Source organism: Lycium barbarum, chromosome 3 (assembly GCF_019175385.1).
Source record: "Lycium barbarum isolate Lr01 chromosome 3, ASM1917538v2, whole genome shotgun sequence".
In the NCBI taxonomy this organism is placed as follows: Eukaryota; Viridiplantae; Streptophyta; class Magnoliopsida; order Solanales; family Solanaceae; genus Lycium; species Lycium barbarum.
The window spans coordinates 125,769,998-125,788,969 of NC_083339.1; the positions used below are offsets into that span (position 1 = coordinate 125,769,998).

At 34.0% G+C, this 18,972-nt stretch overlaps 1 protein-coding gene and 1 long non-coding RNA gene across 3 annotated transcripts; both read left to right on the forward strand.

The window, feature by feature from the left end:
* The first annotated feature begins 4,511 nt into the window (after window positions 1-4,511).
* On the forward strand, window positions 4,512-9,091 carry LOC132632304 (uncharacterized). Of its 2 annotated transcripts, none has more exons than XR_009579301.1 (5): window positions 4,512-4,629; window positions 4,742-5,119; window positions 7,741-7,873; window positions 8,114-8,399; window positions 8,631-9,091. It is a non-coding gene; the product is annotated as an uncharacterized LOC132632304 (long non-coding RNA). The 2 variants fall into 2 exon arrangements; XR_009579302.1 differs by having other exon boundaries at window positions 4,556-4,629; window positions 4,727-5,119.
* A 3,156-nt stretch (window positions 9,092-12,247) lies between these two features.
* Window positions 12,248-18,854, forward strand: LOC132632305 (probable protein S-acyltransferase 7). The gene is made up of 5 exons (XM_060348185.1): window positions 12,248-12,736; window positions 14,336-14,518; window positions 16,421-16,717; window positions 17,731-17,964; window positions 18,116-18,854. Exons 1-5 carry the CDS (start codon window positions 12,629-12,631, stop codon window positions 18,605-18,607), a joined length of 1,314 nt encoding a protein of 437 aa, XP_060204168.1. The 5' UTR covers window positions 12,248-12,628; the 3' UTR covers window positions 18,608-18,854.
* Window positions 18,855-18,972: the final 118 nt, after the last annotated feature.

Here is an 18,972-nt window from a genome sequence, read left to right on the forward strand (position 1 = left end):
TTTACAAAATTATAAGCCCCCACAAATGCACAAGAACGAAAAAGGTCCAATAAAATTTTGGGCCACAAAAAAGCCAACATTGGTGGGACATGGCCTTAGTGCACAAATTGCATTTTTAGGATAGGAACACTACTTACATATACATGTTAAGGAGAAATATTTACGAAATGTGACGATAGTTTTCCTTATTGACAAAACATAACGATATATTACGAAACATGACGGATTTTCATATATTTTTCGTTTTTTAATATTTTTTTTCAGAAAATATATATATATATATATATTTTTAAAAAAATATATTTTAATATTTAATTTTTTTTTTTTTGCTCAAAGTCTTAAAATATTACCTCAAATTTTTGTGTATGAAAACTGTATGAAAAATGTATGAAATGTGTATGTGTGAGCGAAATTTTTAATATAATTTTCATACACAAGATTGTGAACGAAACTTTAAGCCTTGAATATTGTATGAAAGTTGTTACAATGTTGTTGTAGTTGTATTAATTTTTCAAAAACCTAATATGAACTTTATATACGAAAAATGTGATTGAAATTCTAAGTCTTGAGCGAGATATACACATTTCATACCATTCTCATGCATAAAATTTTGAGCGTAATGTTTAAGCCTTGATCGAGATATACACATTTCTTACGTTCTTCATACATAATATTTGAGCGAACTTTTTAAGCTTTGAGCAAGATATACACATTTCATACATAAAAATTTGAGCGATTATTTTAAGTCTTGAATGTTGTATCAAAGTTGTATACAATGTTGTTGTAGTTGTATTAATTTTACAAAAATCTAACATGAACTTTATACACGAAAATGTGAGCGAAATTTTAAGACTTGAGCGAGATACAAATTTCATACTGTTTTCATACACACAATTTTGAGCGGATTTTTAAGCCTTGAACGAGATATACACATTTCATACCGTTTTCATACACTAAATCTTGAGCGAACATTTTAAGCCTTGAGCGAGATATACACATTTCATACATAAATTTTTGAGCGAAAAAAATATTTTATTTAAAAATTATTTTTTTATTTATTTTATTTTTAACAAGCATGTTTTGTATAGGGTTTGTAATGTTATGTTTTGTAAATATAAAACTATCGTCACGTTTCGTAAATATTTCTCCTTAAGGTGTATATATACGTAGTTGTCCCTTTTAGGATCCCTATTTAAAGAATAATCGAAGTTCTTTTTTTTACACGGATTGGCCCTCAAAACACTGGTCTTTAATTTTTGTCCCTGAAATTGGTGGTCATTAATTTTTGCCCTTTTCCTAATACCCCAAGGTTCTGGGTTCGAACCCCAGTTCAGTAAAAAAAAAAAAAAAGGAATTTCATAAGGAAGAAGTTTGGATTTGCAAGGCAGAATTTTGCATGCAAAGCTCTGCCTGCAGCAAAACTCTCCCTGCAGGCAGAGCTTTGCATGCAAAATTCTGCCTTAAGGTAGAGTTTGAAGGTAAAATTCTGTTTTGCGAATCTAAACTCTACCTTACAATTTTTTTTTTAATTTTTAACTGAGCGAGATTTGAACCCGAAATCAAAAAAAAATGGCGAAGGACAAAAATTAGAGATTTCAAATTTGAGGGACAAAATTAAAGACCACCCCAAAATAAGGACATTCGTGCGAATTGTCCATTGAAATTTACCAAGTTTTTTGAAGTGTAGTTATCTCAAAGTCATTTAAGTTCAAGCAAGGCTAAAGAGTTGGGCTCTGTTAAAATTTAACTTCTTGAATTGTGTGAATTTGAGCTTTCACTTTGGCACAACCCAATTTAGACTTGAAGATCTTTCGAAAAAGAAGAAGAAGAAACGAAGAAGCACAAATTGTTTAAACTTTAAAAAATATATTGTAAATAGGTAAAAAAACATTACTAGGCAGTATTTAAAAAATATTTGCATACTAGTAGCAGCATTAGTTAGTTATCATTGCATGACAACTAAATATTAACACATAAAATAACTCCCAAATAAAAATCCCTAAATTTTTGTTGGATTCTATTTTTCCGGTCAAAGTTTTATCTCCCACAACAGCCATTTCATTCTCTTTTGGCATTTCCCTTTCTCATGTCTTTCCTTCTTATTTACTTTTTATACATGCAACTTCTTCCTTTTGTTCCTTTCTTTGAATATTAACATTTTATTTTAACATGTTATAACTTTAATCGGTGGTACTTGCATATTTTCTATTTCAATAATATATGTAACAAAACATGTATTAGTGGTATGTATTAAGTATAATGCACATATGCTAATTATTATTATTATTATTATTATTATTATTATTATTATTATTATTATTATTATTATTATTATTATTATTATCATTATATACTCACACATACACACATACCATGTATATCTTTATTATACCATATGGTTATATATGTTATACCATGCATATTTAATCATACCACGTATGTATTTATATGTTATACCATGCATATTTTATTATACCACATATGTATTTATATGTTATATCATGTATACTTTTATTATACCATGTATATACATGGTATAACATATACTATAACCAAACTGAAAACAAGGATCATTAATGGTAAACTAATTTCTTAAATAGTGGAGAAAATAATGATGAAAGAGAAAAGATTAGGATTATTAGTCGTACAGCCATTTTTTAATTAGTGAAAAAGATGATGATGAAAGAGAAAATGATACGATTAATCAAGATTTAAAATGAATTTCTTAATTAGCGGTCCTTCTTTATCAGTGAGTTATCTTAAGACACTACAAGAAAGAAAAAAAAATTGGCAACAATTTTTTTTTTTTTGTTGTCATAGATTGATTATTGTTAGAAAAAGTAATTCTGACAATAAAAAAAAATGTTTCATAAACTTTTCCCAACGGCTGTTATTACAACGACGTGCGACAACTTTTTTTTTTTGTTGCCAAAAGTACTTTTTGCAACAATAATCAATACTATGGCAACAAAATTAAATTGTTTGGCAACAAAAAAGTCCATCTTGCCAACCATAAAACTAAGTTATTACCAAATATCAATTTTTTATTGTCATTTCTATACTTTCTTGTAGTGAGAATTAAGATTTGCTAAATTCGTAAAAAAATCTGTCATTTTAGAAATAAGCAAAAAGTACTATCATTTATGATTATACTCTTAGAGAAGTGATTTATCATGTAAAAACCTCTTGTAAATATGGGTGTTAAAAGAGACTACATGGTCTCATTGCTACGGGGACCTCTTTCTACATTTTTTTGTTTCCTACTAGCAAAGTTTCGTATTTAAACCATTGTTATACACGAAGGTCAGATCATTCTACAGTCCAAAGCCCATTTTACAAAATTATAAGCCCAATAAGATGCATACAAACGAAAAAGGTCCAATAAGATTTTGGGCCAGAAAGAAGGCAACCGCCCTTGCTCGTTTTAAAGTCATATGAGAAAATTTTCCACTTCTTAATTCTCATATAAGAAATTATGGAATATGTATAATCACTTCTCATTTTGCTCCCCTAAAAGGTGGTATAAGGATGTTAAGTAACACAATTCCTGACATAAATATACCTAATTTAATCAATATGATTCATATAATTTTGTATTTAAGTGAATGTAGTAAAAGAACTTGTTACAAACATCAAGGTTTACTATAATATGAGCAAATCTAAATGTAAGCTAGAGGATACAAATTCAAATAATTCCAGGGAGACTGAAGATTGTATATCCAAGTAGCCGATAGTTCTTGTTTCTTCTACATGGAAGACTAACCACTTGACAAACCTTTTGATAAAACAATTTTTATGAAGTCCTCTTTTAATTTATTTTGTTCTTCCTTTTTTTTCTCCTACTTTTTCCTTTCTGCAAAAAGAATAAAATGGTGGATGAAAATGTGAATAATTAGTGAAGAAAAATAAAAGAGTCGAGAGCATTTGCCAGGATTAAAATTACGTACCCTATAGGTAATTGTTACAAGGAAGGTAGAGTTGTAATCACTAATTAAAATGTAACTTTAATCCCCATTTTTTATGAAGTCTAGTAGCAATGTTGCAACTCGCAAGACGAAGTCTAGAAACTAAAATACAATTGTTTTAAGTGCCTCGACCCAATATCTCTTGTTTTTACTTGGGGTACAAAGAGATACTTTAAAACTATTAGTTTTTGGGACACCAGAAAATAAGTACAAAAATTATTTATTTTCCGTGTATAACATTCCCCTTCCTCTCAAGTATTAAACACACCCTAAAAGAAGAAGGAAAAGACAAGAGAAGGCAAATAGATGAAATGAAATGATGGTAGTTAATTTATTTTTATTGGCACCTTAGACGTGAGTACGTGACCATAGTTAAGAATTGAGGAAAATGAAAATAGGTAGTGTCCTGTAAAGTTACAAAGTTGAACGTAACAATAACTTTCTACTATGAGTTTACCGTCGACATGGTTGCTTTAAGTCATTTCTACTATACTAATAAAGGGTACTTTTGTCATTTCGAGGATGTGATGAATATAAGTAGTATCTAATAATTCTACGTGGCGTTCAGTTCTTCTCCTACCGCATAGTTTTAGCCCAGACATAGAGGAGGTTCTTCTGTTATCTGTTCAGTTTGTTCTTCTGGGGCTGCTATTCCAATTTACAGGTTAGCTCCTCCTCCAATTTTTTTGCCAAATCCCCCTTAATATGTGTGGGTGATGATCTTTCATCTCAATTTTAGATTTTAGTCATCTGAATTTTAGAATTTATATTTTCAGTCTGATTTGAACTTATGGGGAGGAAGACAACGAATTGATGTTGCTTAAACTGAGTGTGGAAATATGACCCTTACAACAACAACAATAACATACCAGGGGAATCCCACAATGTGGGGTCGGCAAGAATAAAGTGTATGCACACCTTATCGCATCTTGAAACCCCGGCTCAAAAGAGAACAATGAAAAACAAGGCAAAAGAGTCAGATACGGGCAAGCATATCAAAGCAATGCGAAAATGAGAAATAACAAAGAGCGAAGAAGTCAGCATGGAAAGACAAGACCCGAGTGGAAATATGACCCTTCTTTGCGTCTAATTGTGATGATGGACAACAAGTTTGGAAGTGTACACCGGAACAGATTAAATGTTCTCTTGAAAAGGTAATCCATTTGTTTGATATTCTCAATTTAACCAATCTTATACCTGTACTTACCTTTCGTCACTCTACATTTAATGTGGGAATATGTAGTGATCGTTTTAGTTGTAGAAATATGGACTTCACTTGAACTCAGCCAACGTGAGTGTGCTAAAATTACTGATAAATTTAGTTATTTGTTAAATGATATTCAGATTTACAATTTGTCCAAATTCCGACAATTTCTAAACTAAAGAGGGTATACGAAAAGGTGGTTTGAGGTGTGTGTGTTTTGGGGAACTCTGTTTAGGTTTATTATCCGTGGTATCAAGTACTTACAACTATAGCACCAAGATGTAGGACATAGTGTATGCTGAAACACAAGTAATGTGGTTAAGCAGAGACAGATCAAATGTAATTTTCGTGAATTTTTACGCAAAGTACCCGGTTCATATTAACCCGATACCAAAATTCTGCATCCGTCTCTCTGATTAACCCCTGGCTTTTAATCATGTTAAGGCTTGGAATTAAGGTCTAGCATTACTCAACTTTAACAGTGTTCTAGCTCTTTATGCTTTCAGTAGGAGCAACACATCTGCAAAAAATAATACCATTAACATAAAATGTTTGTGGTAAACTTTATTATTGATAAACTTTTTGCTAAAATGAATTGGAGAACGTAATAGTGATATAAGTTGAAGTTCAAACTTAATTGGAACTAAAATCCCTATCCACTAATCTGATACGTTTACTCTATTATTTTTTGAAGAAACCTTATCATTGTTTGTGTTCCCAACAACCTTACTAATAGTTTGCAGAGGTTTTCAAATCCCAAAAGTTGAACTTAGCGGTTCACCATTTGGATAATACTCCACCACACCACCTACTATCCAAAATACATCATTGTTACTTATTGGAGAATAGAGCTTAGTAGACAAATAGCTAATGCATAACAGTTGAATTGAGAACATTTTTTTGACTTATTATAGAAGAGCCAGTGGATCGACATGGCTGTTTGAGGGTATTAAAGTTCTAATTAAGGGCAATTATGACTTTTAAGAACAATTTATATTACGTGCCCTTGAACTTGCAATTGGGTTCGCCATGTTTCTTCATCACCGCTCGCTGATGTGGGTGTTCATCTCTCTTCTTCCCAGAAAACACACCAAGAAAAATTGATTTCTCCATAAGTTTCAGAATCTCATTGAGTTCTTATCTTCTTATTTTAGGATAGTTTTCGGAAATTTTGCAATTTCAGGTCAGTTTCTCCTCAAGTTTTCCAGTTTCGGGGCTCTGTGGTTATTATTTTTCTTTTTCGTCATTAATTTGTTCCTTCTGTGATATTTTTTGCCGAAGGGAAAAGGGTTTCTTTTCTTCGCTCAAGTGGTATTTCAGGATTTGCGATTTAATTCATGAAAGAGGAATAGCTTCAAATTGATTGTGATGAATCCCGAATACGCAGAAATTAATATACGATAGAGAACCAAAAAAGAGCTTAGCTTAAAGGGTCTAAAGTAATAAACTTACTTTGAGTAAGAAGCCTATTCAGGGCTTCATTAGGGTACTATATAATGTTTTTTGGTTTTAGTTTTCTTTGGTTTAAAAGAGTAGCAACAACCATTTGTTGTTCTGGTTCAATTTACAGAAAAAAGTAACCTTTTTCTTTAGCTATATGTGTGGATGTTGAAGTTATTTGCCGACCCCCATTCCATCTCCTACTTTAGCTTCTAAGATAATTCCAACATCTTCCATTACCATTCTTAATATCAAATAGCTGGTCCATTCTTCAATATAAAAAAGATGAGTGATGCAAACAATCACTTTAAGTTTCGTAATATTTGGAATCATCCTGTTAGAATTAGACAATGAACCCTGATGAATTAACTCTTCGAATACAAAAACAAAGAAGCAGTATGCATTGTTTCCTTAATCTGAACCTGAATTGCAGGTCACCTTAGGTTGAAAACTGGGATGACAAGAAAGAACCGATTTTATAGGAAACGAAGAATCTTGGATAGACAAAGAGGATTCATGCCAAGTTGTTCTGGCCTGCCCTCACATATGAGGTCTTACAAAGACTAATGATCCGAGAAGATTGGAACTTTTCTTCTCTGCCTTTTGGAGACAGATTCCATGCAACATTTTAGAAGTTCTACAAATTTTTAGCTCCATGTATTTGCAGCTAAATTGAGTATTTGATAGCGTACATGGTTTATAACCTTTTCCCTGTTGTTGGCTTTATATACCACATGATTTTCGTTGACTTAAAATTTCTATTTACTATGTATGCTGTGAAAATATCTCTTAGCCTGGCAAGAGAGAAATCTGCTAATTGCTAAAAAGTAACTTCTGAGTTTCTAATTTTGTAACCTAGAAACTTGGAAGTACAAAGCTTATGAATAATTATAATTATCCTTTTAAGATAAGAATAAATAAGGAAGTCGGATAGATTCTAGGCTAAATAGGGTAAGTTATGACCTTGGAAGTTAACGTCTCCTTAGAAAACCCTTTGTTATTCTTATGTAGATTGGACAAAATAAGATTATCTTTCTATAATGTTGTTATTCTGAGGTAATAATGAATTGGATTATTATACTCTTTGTAATTTTTCAAATGTTAGGCTAAAAGGATTCGCTTTTGTATCAGGGTATCTCAGCCACTGTCAAGCTAGATGCGTTCACATCATTTCATGTCTTTGAGCTCCGCTCACGATAACAATCCCTTGAAAGCTCTATCTACCACAGATGTACTCACTGGTTAAGAACATGGATAAATCCAGGTTCATTTTATCTTTTACTTGCACGAATGTATTTGTATAAATCTAATATGTCACGTGCAAATAAAAATGCAAACTTTTCATGATTTTCATTAAGCCATTTGCCCAAGTGTTGTACTAAAATTTTTAGTTCTGGTCATGGAAGGAAGGTTAACCAAAAAGTGCCTTCTTCAGATCACTAAAATCTGAATAAAAAACTGATTGTAATAATTATTAACAATCTCCTGCTTTTATTGTCTGTAGGTTTCTTTTTAAATGAGTTGTAATGACTCTCTTCCATATGGGAAGAGAAAATTATATCACTGCGGACGACATGGAACTTGCTCTACCTTGGCACCTTATTATCCACGACATAATGTGCATGCAGTGCATCTACACAGAATGTTAAGATGTTCCATTTTAACATCAGCAGACAGCAGCTTCTCTTATAAGATTCATTATGGTGGTACTGGCCAGAAATCTACAGCTGCTACAATGAAACAAAATCTTCTTTGCGAGATCCCTGTTACATCTTCTCATTCAGGTCTTGGTAAGTTCCACCAATTCATGCATTTCAGATTAGATATATTGCATTGGATATTAGTCTTAGGTAGTGATAATGACCACATCAATACACAGTTGGTGCCAGTGATAACTGTAATGCAGTTGCTCATATCACTGTTAATTCAAAAATATAAAAATGCTGGATAATTTAGCTAAGAAGGACCCACGATTAAAGGAGAAACTGAACTTACTCTAAGATGATGTACATTTTGTGTAGGTTTAATTCCGAAGGTGTTGCAGCTCCTGTTCAACTGATCATCTTTTAATGCGAGACAATCATTATTTATGATAAAGTTTCACAGAACTCAGTCTGAGGATCTACCTGTTTATTGCTTGTGGCCTGGGAGGCTTGGTTCGGTTGAGCCTGTGGGTATGGTATTTTGTCCGAAATGCAACAGACGCTACGACTAAACTGGATTGGCACCAGAGAAATTTTGGAAACCACACCTGGAAACCGAAGCCAAAGTCTGGGTTGAAATTGAAGATGATTTGGAATGGTAGAAGATAAATCTACTTCAGGCTTTGCAGATTCATTCATTTACTTACAACAGTACTAGAATGATTGTACGTAATGTGTCAGTGTTGTCTTCTTTCATAACTATATACTTGGGAGTTAATTGACATGAGTTGCCAGAACCTGTTAATGAAAGTTACGTTGTTGCTTGGATTTGAACCAAACTTTTCGTTTTAAATACCTGTGTTGGGTCCGTGCTTGCCCGGGCATATCACATCTACTAGTATGGATTAAAAGAGTGGTAGAAACAGTAGAATAATTAAAGGGACAACTAATTAGTTAGGAACTGACGATATATTTAGTAAGGTGTAAAAGAATTGATTAGTCTGTAGCCTTTGTCTTAAGCGTAAAAAGGGATAAGCTTATCTCGTTTCTAAGCAGTCATTTTCAGTACATTGCAAATGCATGGCAGCCCCTAATTTTGTTCCAGTCTTCGCCGCAATTATATATTTTATTTGTTTGAACTGTTTTCTCATTTTATAGCTGGTAATGATTGAAGACTGCTTATTTGAAAGGAAAAAAACAAACAGATTAACGGTTAAAAAACCACAATTGTATTATTGGGCTTGACTAGACTAAAAGCTGCTTGTTTTTTGTTTTTGGCACTTGGCATCACATTAATCTCTATGTTAATAATTCCAGTTAATTAATTCAACTTTGTAAGTATCTTCTTTGAATAGTATACTAATTTTTCTGGGACACCTTTCCTCTTGCGTCAACTCATATGGCTGTCTTTGTATACTATACTACTTAAAAATTTAAAAAGTTGTTCAACATTCCAATACGTTGGTGATTCATGCTTGGCTACCTCCAAAATTGAAAGATATTTGTCTTTTTCTAATTTAATCATCTTTTCTTTTTGGTTTTTGTACAATGTTAGATAGTTACAGCACTGTGCCAAACTGTAGTGCTAATATAATTGCCATGTTGTATTTTATAATTTAGCCAAGTAGGTAGGCAAAAGGACTCACATCGATATTATAAATACAATGTGGAGCTGAATCACATCACCCCTTCCTTTCTTTTTCCTTTTCCAGTTCCATCAATGTTATGTTCTCAGTGGTATTATAACTTTCAGAAATTTTTAGAAACAAGACTAGTTGGCTGTTAGTTTTCACGGCTATAGATGACAGTACTAGAATATGTAACAAAGATCTGCCAATTATTGATAATTCGGTTAGATCATTGCTCGCTTACTGCTTAATTGAGAGAAAAAAAATATAAATATATATAGAAAGAATAGAATAGAATATAGTTAATTAGCTTATTGCGTGAGTGTATGCGTTGGCTATAGTCATCTTATTCTCTCCCCCGAGTCATAATAGGGGATAGTAAGACGCAATGATCTGACCTTGTAGTCGATAAATTTAGTTGAAAATTATAAAGTTTTAGGTCCAAATTTTATTGAAGGCAAAAATATAAGGCGATTCTTTTTCATTTGTTCAATCTTGATAAACAGAGTTATTCAATACTTATGCAGGTGAGAGATAACAAATATTTCTTAAAATCAGTCGAAGTACAGGCAAATTCCAATAATAAAAAAAGAAAGGTACTAGTAATGGCATTGCTCCACTTAGAAGGACCCACGTCCCAGTAGTCATGGATGGAGTCGTGTTGGAACTAATTGGATCTCCTGTGTTTTTCCTCTGGAGTGACCTAGCTAGCATCCATATAGTTTGTTGTGAATGACACAAAATAATAGAGCTAACAGGCTTGAACTTGGCCGACATATATGCAGATGAACTCCAACAGTGAATTTGGAATAATATGTGGGGTTGCTTGTTCAGATAGACCTCCACTGTGTTTGGTCCCCACGATAACTCCTCTTTATTCACATCTCCAGCTGCTTAAATTTATTTTTAACTCTTATATATATCATCTCATACGACACGTTTTTTAAAACTAATATTCTAATGGTATTTTGACATATTTGAAACTGTTTCTTTCTTGAGTTTATATAAATTTTGTACTCGGTCAAAAATTGTGAAATTGAACAGAAAAAATGTTAGTTATGATACATTATTAATTAGGTTATTCGTCTTTGCCATGAGCGAGTCGGTCATCTCAAAAAAAGCTGTTTTGTATTAGGAGCCGTTTGGACATAGTTTCAAATCATGATTTGAAATCATGTTTGGACATGCAATTTGAATATTTTAAGTTGTATTTTCTGTTGTAAACATAAAAACCCACAATTTGTAAAAACTATCAAATCATTTTCAATTCTTATACAATCTTACCAAATGAGTAATTCATAGTTCATAACAAAATTAATACACTATTAGAAGACCTTTCTAAAAAATACAACATCAATTGATCAAGTTTAGTTTAATAAAAATGAAAATGTAACATGAATAGTAATGTAACTACTCTTTAATATAATCCTCCCACATGGTACGAACAATTTTTTCACGCCGAGCATGCACATTTAAATAATTATTAAAAATATTTACTAACTTATGAGTCTTTTTTTACAAAATATAAACTTATGGGTCAAGTTTTATATTTAGAATTTTTGAAACCATGAGATGAAATGCATGTCCAAACATTGGTTTCATCTCATGATTTCAAACCGCATGTCCAAACGCCTAATTAGTATGTTAGTGGTAATAATTATTCACATTTAAAATTTACACAGTGAACAAATAATGCTAAATATCTGTACAGTTTTACTAATTTATCTTTAATTTTATTTTTGAATTCTTAATTGAGTACTAAATAGAAACGTTTACTTTGATGTAACCAAAATGTGTGAATCAATATTTACATTTACCAAAGATGAAAACTCGTAACGTGCTTCTTTTTAATAAGCCGTGGAAGTCACATTAGAAGAGTTAGGGATGGTTTGGCTCAAAGACTTGTTATATATGGATTAATAACGCAGAAATTAGTAATGTAGGCATTAGTAATATAAGTATTATTTTTGTTGGGTGTTTGTTCATCGCATCAAAATTGGACACAAAAGATACCATTTGAATATATATTTATTTTTAAAATTTAAGAAATAATTTGTTACAGTTATATCCTTAAAGCTTGGCCTTTTACAGGTATCTTAGAACAAAATAAGGCTAATTTTATCATTTTAATTTTTTATCCATGAATAAGTTATCCCACGATGTTGGTGGTGGCCCCGGTGGGATAAGATAATACACCTTTGGTGTATTAAATAATCTATATATTAGTTATACATGCCCTAAAATATCATCCAAACGTGATATAAAATAATATCATATCTAATAACATGATTATTTTAGCTAAGACCTCCCGCCAAACGGTCTTAATAAAAGAGGCAAAAAGTGTGGGTTTAATTTAAGTAGTTCAAATTCCCATGTTTTGTCTACCTTCCTCCTCCTCCTCCTCGTTCAATCATTTCAATTCCAACTCACACTTAACTATTTCTAATACTTGTCCAACTCTCTTCTTTCAGTTAATAAGCAATAAACAACTTGGTCATCTCTACTTATATATAGTAGTACTAGTAGTAATTATTCAAAATTGAGTGCCACCATGTCGCCGGGATCTGACGTAATAATGTCCCCGCGTGGCTGACTGAGTCGAAGTAATTTAATAATAATAATAATAAAGCCGCCTCTCCTGTTTTGGTTTCCTTTTTCTCAATTGGCGTTGTACTAGTGCAACACATTGTCTCTTTAACTTTACTGCTATTCTAATTGGATTAAGAGAGAAGAAAGAGATACTAATAAATGAAAGAGAGAGAGAGAGAGATGTATGGGGTGGGTCCAGATTCCGGTGGTGGTGCCTCCGATCAAACCGGATTTCTACGGACTTATCAGGCCTGGAAAGGCAGCAATGTAAGTTTCTTCATCTTCTATTCTATTGAGTATTACTGGGATCTCTGATTTTCTTTTGCAAGTTCATTATGATAGGATTCTCTTTTTTCAGGCTTGATTCGTTTATTATTATTATTATTATTATTATTTCGTCTTTCAACTGCTTGAAAAGCTGTAATACTATTGGAATTGAATCCCCCAAGGTAGAGAGGGTCTGGGGAGGGTAGTGTGCACGCAGACTTTACCCCTACCTCGCCTCGGAAGGTAGAGAGGCTGTTTCCGATAGACTCTAGGCTCAAGGAAAAATATTGCGAAGCAATTCGAGAAAAAAATAAATAAAGAAAGAAAGTGAAGAAACCACGACAAAAATACTAAAGAAACAGTAACTATGACAAAATAGAAGTTGAAGAACTTAGCATTTAATATCTGAAAGTTTTGGAATTATTTCGTAATACACTGTAAATGTTAGCTTTAGAATGATTAAAAAAAGTCGAGAGATAGATGCAGTTTGGAGAGGTGACTCTTTTAAGAGCATTGGCTCTATGGCTTCTAAGCTCCATTTTACAAATGCTGATTGCGTTATATCTTCCGTTTAGTCATAGCCAGGACTTTGGAGTCTCTTTCTCTCTTCGCTTTAAATTTTGTTTTAGGGTGTGATAGCATGGAGCGGAGTTTAGTGGATGCAGTGCCATTTGGTTCAAAGATAAGATTATATTAATGATTGAAAAGTGGAAGTATGAGAAAAGAGATGAGAATGCAACTAATTTTCCTCTTGGAATAGCTGTTGCTATGAAACTGCACATATTCCTGCAGTTTTAAGGGTTTAGTGTTCATTGGACTCTGAAGTGCGGCGAATCATTTGGTGGTAAGGGTTTCATTTTTCAGTGTAGGTAAGGGTTTGGTAGTTGATTCAGAGTTTGAGAAGTCTCTTTGAAGGAAACAAAAGTAGCAAGAATTGCTCTGAGATGCCTTAGTCATCTCTTACAATAACTTGCGAAATTCCAGGAGTGATTAATTGGTGTAAAATTGACTCTAATAATAGAATACACATTAAAGAGGCATTTGTAGACTCCAAATCCAAGCCTTTCTTATTCCTATGAGATACTTTGTCAAATTTAAGTTGCCATTACCATACTCAACCCAAAAAAGATAGTGAAAGTAACTATTTCACGAATTTTCAGCAAAATATGGCAAACCAGGTAAATACAAATACCTTTAAGAAGCAACCCCAAAAAGAAAGATAGAAAGGAAAAAAAGAAGCAAATAAGGAAAAGAATTCAATACACTAATTAAAGCTCTACAAAACTTTGAGATGCCTCAATATTCTGGTTGCCAATAAAAAGATGCAACTACCCAAAGTTCAAGCATCATCACAATATACTCGCTTATGTTCCTCAAGGGCATATCAATGGTGGATGAAAATGTGAGATAGTGTTATTAACGGATGATTTTCCCTTTGCTCTCTGCAGTAGAGAGCAACATGTACTGTTGACATGCTCTTCAAATTAGATGAATAATTGCTACATTTTGATATTTCATTGTAATAACAGAGCTTCTTAAGTCGATATTTCGTGATTCTGCAATACTTTTTCTTGACATTATTGCCTCTTGATTGTGCAGAAATTTGTTCTTCAAGGAAGGTTTATCTTTGGACCTGACGTAAGGTCGCTCTTTATGACCATCTTCCTTATAGTGGCCCCAATTGCTGTTTTTTGTGTCTTTGTTGCGAGGAAAATGGTGGATGATTTTGCTGGTGACTGGGGGTGGTCGATCATGGTTGTAGCTGTTGCTTTCACAGTATATGTAAGTGTTTAATTTTTTTTCCACTGACAACATGATTTCTGAAGTATGTAACCTGTAATAGTTGGATGGCCATGTTGGCCATTTAAGTACCATGATGTTGGATCATTCTAAAAACTTGACTACTTCCCCTAATAGTTTGACTACCTGGTCTTTGTTTGTGCAAATGTTGTGTGTTTTACTCCGGCTATTGCTTTCTCCTGGTTGCATGATTTTCATTCAATTTGGGTATTGGATGATGAAGGATGATGAAGTGAGTAGTCTTGGAACTGATAGGTGATGAACATCTTTATTCTGCACCAGTAGCTGGAGCGGACATGGTTATATATGGCAGAAAGCCTTTGTGATTGTGATGATTTAAGAATTCTGATTTTGGTTGTAATGGATCTTCGGCATTTATTAACTTTGTACCTTAGAGACATTTTAAAGTAAGAATTTTATCCGAAGATATTGCCAAGGACTTGGCATTTTCGATAAGCCTGTAAAAAAGTGTTGGATCGATAATTATGTCAAATGCCTCTACTCAAAACAAGGTTGAAGATATCATGGCCAGACAGTGCAGATTACTTTGAAGATGTGTTGGGTCAAACATTCCGTTCATGTGCTGCCAGTTTTTCTGGTTGCACAAACTGAACCATTGCCCTCAACAGATATGGATGTTGTTTCCTAAAGAGTGTTTACAAGACTCTATTGCTATTCTTGATCAACAATTGAAATTTTCTGAGCAAAAAGGGCATCTTGTATTCAAACAAAGTGAAAGTCCTCTTACAGAGAGAGCATGATGGAATTAGCTAGGGAGGAGTGAGCTGATAGGTTTTGGCCCTATATGGTAAACAAGGTTTATGTTTTGCCAAGCTAGGAAGGGAATAGGCACGTATGTTTGTGAAGGTAGAGCGGTGGTGCGACCCTTGTGCAAGTCCATGTCTGATAAGTTGGGAGAATCAAGCTGGTCTGCTGCTGCAATAGAGATAATAATGACGAAATTATAAAAAATGGGTGAGGATTGTCTAGTGGCATCTTAGGAAGTAAAGTATCACTGATACTCTCTGGTGACAAAAGATAAGATTTATAAATCTTTGCATATCTGAGGGTCAATGCTCTCCAGCTAAAGTAGGCTCTGTAGGTGTTTCGAGATGAGGCATTGTGTGAAGACCCAGCAATGAGAGTTCTGAATTGGGAAGTCCTTGTTATCTGGTGAACTGGCTGGAGTTCAAAATTTTTTCCTTCTTTCTCTTCTTCATTTTCAGAAGCAGGGCATTTCTATTGCCATCAGTTTTAAAAGTTTGTACTTCATTCTCAAAGAATGACACTTGAAAGATTCTTGACCAGTTTACTTGGGTGAATGATATTTGAAGAGATTCAACTAATTCCATGAGGAACCTAAGGAATCTGGTGGGCAAGAATTACATCAAATACTGTATTGGCCACACTTTAGCGCTTCTGTGATACTGCCCTTTCATTACCTTGCTATGAGCTATGCTACTCGGACACTCCTAAAATGCTGCTGCGCCACTGATACGCACCTGTCAGCATTTTTGAAGAGTGAGCAACATAGGCTATGAGGAGTTAAAGCATTACTCCTTGCATCTCGTCTTGTTTTGCATTAGTCAGTTCATCATGGAAAATGTGAAGTTGCTTGAATATTCTCTGCCGTACAAAAGAGGGAAACTAGGTTCTTATAGTCTTATGTTTACCTTTTAGATATCACAAAAGGGGATGACTTTTGTTTTCCCCAAGTAAGGAATCTTCTCATTTCTTAGTAAGGACATAGTTTACAACGTTTCAGGCTGAACTCTATAAACGAAGAAACTTTTGTTTTTACGGTTTTGTCTTTTACTTTACGGCTACAAAAGTATGTAGATTATGAGTCAAACCATAAAGTAATCAACATTTTTCTTTCCAAAGGTTTTAGTGCTTCTTCTGCTGACTTCTGGAAGAGATCCCGGTATAATTCCTCGCAACCTTCATCCTCCAAAACCGGAAAACTTTGAAGGGAGTACTCAAGCTGGACCTGGTCAAACTCCACAATTACATTTGCCCCGCATCAAGGATGTGAATGTCAATGGAATAACTGTGAAAACCAAGTATTGTGACACCTGCATGTTGTACAGGCCTCCGCGTTGTTCACACTGTTCAATTTGTAACAACTGTGTGGAACGTTTCGACCATCACTGCCCATGGGTCGGACAATGTATTGGGTTGGTGAGTATCTCATTTTAAATACAGTCATCTTAATTTTCCATCATAGGCTGTCTCAAAGATATGGTTTTTCACTTAGCTCTTGATCCTACAATGCATTCATAGCATCCCACTTCAGTTAGCCTCTCAATCTATGGTAATTTGTATTATAGCATGGTGGTCACTGGTCATTGATTCTATTTTCCCATTTAGTTCTCAAATTAGTTTGCAGTATGAAGGTAAATTGTATATTTCTCTTATCTAAGTTCCTTTTTTCTTATTCTTAAATTTCTCAGGCAGTGGGGTAGTCTACACTTCCGCATGTACAACTAAGTTCGTCTTTGTGAGAAACCCTGTTCTACATAACTGGGCAATCACATGCTCCTCCCAAAAGAAACTTCTGCAATTTATATTTTCTTCTTCTTTTTTTTTTTTTTTTACCCCCTATCATAAGAATATTTCCTCCCTAAGGTATTAAGTTAGAACAGCATATGAAAGAGCTATCAGTTTGTCCATTTACATTTTTTCTTCCATTCACTCTTCTGGTTAAGGGTACTGATCAATTGTTGAGTGATGTGAATCATATAAATTCTTCATAGCGGGTGTTACCATTCTTACAATGAAGCAGATTCGATATTTTCTTTTGCACCGAGAATTTACGTAACAAAACGGATGTGTTGGTTTTTAAGGTATTAATCCAGTAAACATTTTAGTTTCCAGAATGAGTGGAGTTTGCTGGAATGTGCTTCTCTTTTTATTTCATTAGTTCAGTCAATGAAATTTTAAGACATACCTTTTCTGATTGTGATGATTCAGTACATTTCCTCGTTGTCTTCACCCAGTGAGAGAATCTTGCTCTTAAAGCTGTGGAGTACACTCGAGACATGTCTTAAGACTCTAGGTTTTATAGTTGTCCTGGCAGACATATGCGTCAGAGCGAAGTTTTACTTCTGTAATGCCTGAGGATTCAGAGAAAGTTTCTGTAATGTTACTGCCGTAGCTTTCTAACTCTAGCCATATTATGTTTGTTGGTGCAGCGGAATTACCGTTTCTTCTTCATGTTTGTCTTCTCAACAACTCTTCTTTGCTTATACGTGCATGGCTTTTGCTGGGTCTATATTAAAAGGATCATGGATGGTGAACAGACATCAATCTGGAAGGCAATGGCCAAGACTCCTGCTTCTATTGTGCTAATCGTTTATACATTTATATCAGTTTGGTTTGTTGGTGGCTTGACCGTCTTCCATCTGTATCTTATTGGCACAAATCAGGTAATGTTACGTCCTTTTAATCCCCTTCTTTTTCCCATGCAAAGAGTCAAACTTACCCTCATGCTCTAGTTCTCTAACATGTTGATAGCTTCCAATTTCGGGGATTGGATTACAACTTCTTTTGACATTTGAATCTTCTCTGTGCTTGCAGTCAACATATGAGAACTTCAGATACCGGTATGATCGTCGAGTCAACCCTTTTAACAAAGGAGTAGTTCACAACTTCTTAGAGATATTCTGTACTAGTATACCTCCTTCCAAGAACAACTTCCGGGCCAAAGTGGCGAGAGAACCTGGAATACCACCTCGTGAAGTTGGTGGTGGTTTTGTTAGTCCAAACTTGGAGAAAACAATGAATGATTTAGAAAGGGGAAGGAAGCCTTCTTGGCATGAACAAAGGACGGGAGCAAATGAATTTGAAGAACAGCCTAGAAACGATAATCAGTTAGATAAGGACGAAGAGCTAACTGGTGCCACATTGCCAGATGGGCGTAGTATACTACATCCGAGGCGCTCTAGTTGGGGAAGAAGAAGTGGAACCTTGGAAATACCACCTGATGTAGTTGCTATGGCATCGGAAATTGGAGACTCAAATAGGATAACTGTCAGCCATGGTGCTTTCTCAACTGAAAACCAGCAATAGTGGTTGACCAGGGTGTTGTTTAAGTTATTGTAAAAGAACTGACAACTGTAAAGATGATAAGCCAGTGTTGATAGAGCTTATGGGTGGGATCAACCATTGTGAAATTAATCTTCCAGGCTTCTTTGTGTGTATATTATTTTCTCCTCTTTTCCTTTTTTTTTTTTTTTCCTGTTTTTGTGTGAAGAAATTATTATTGCTATTCATGGTCTTCCCATTGCCAAGTTCTCATATTCATCAAGTTTTCTTACGTTCCTCTCTCTTTTCTCATTTGGCGCAGTTGAGTTATTAACTTGTTATAGATTCCCACAACCCATGATCCAGTCATTTAATAGGAATTGAACAACCTATAATAAAATTATTCCAGA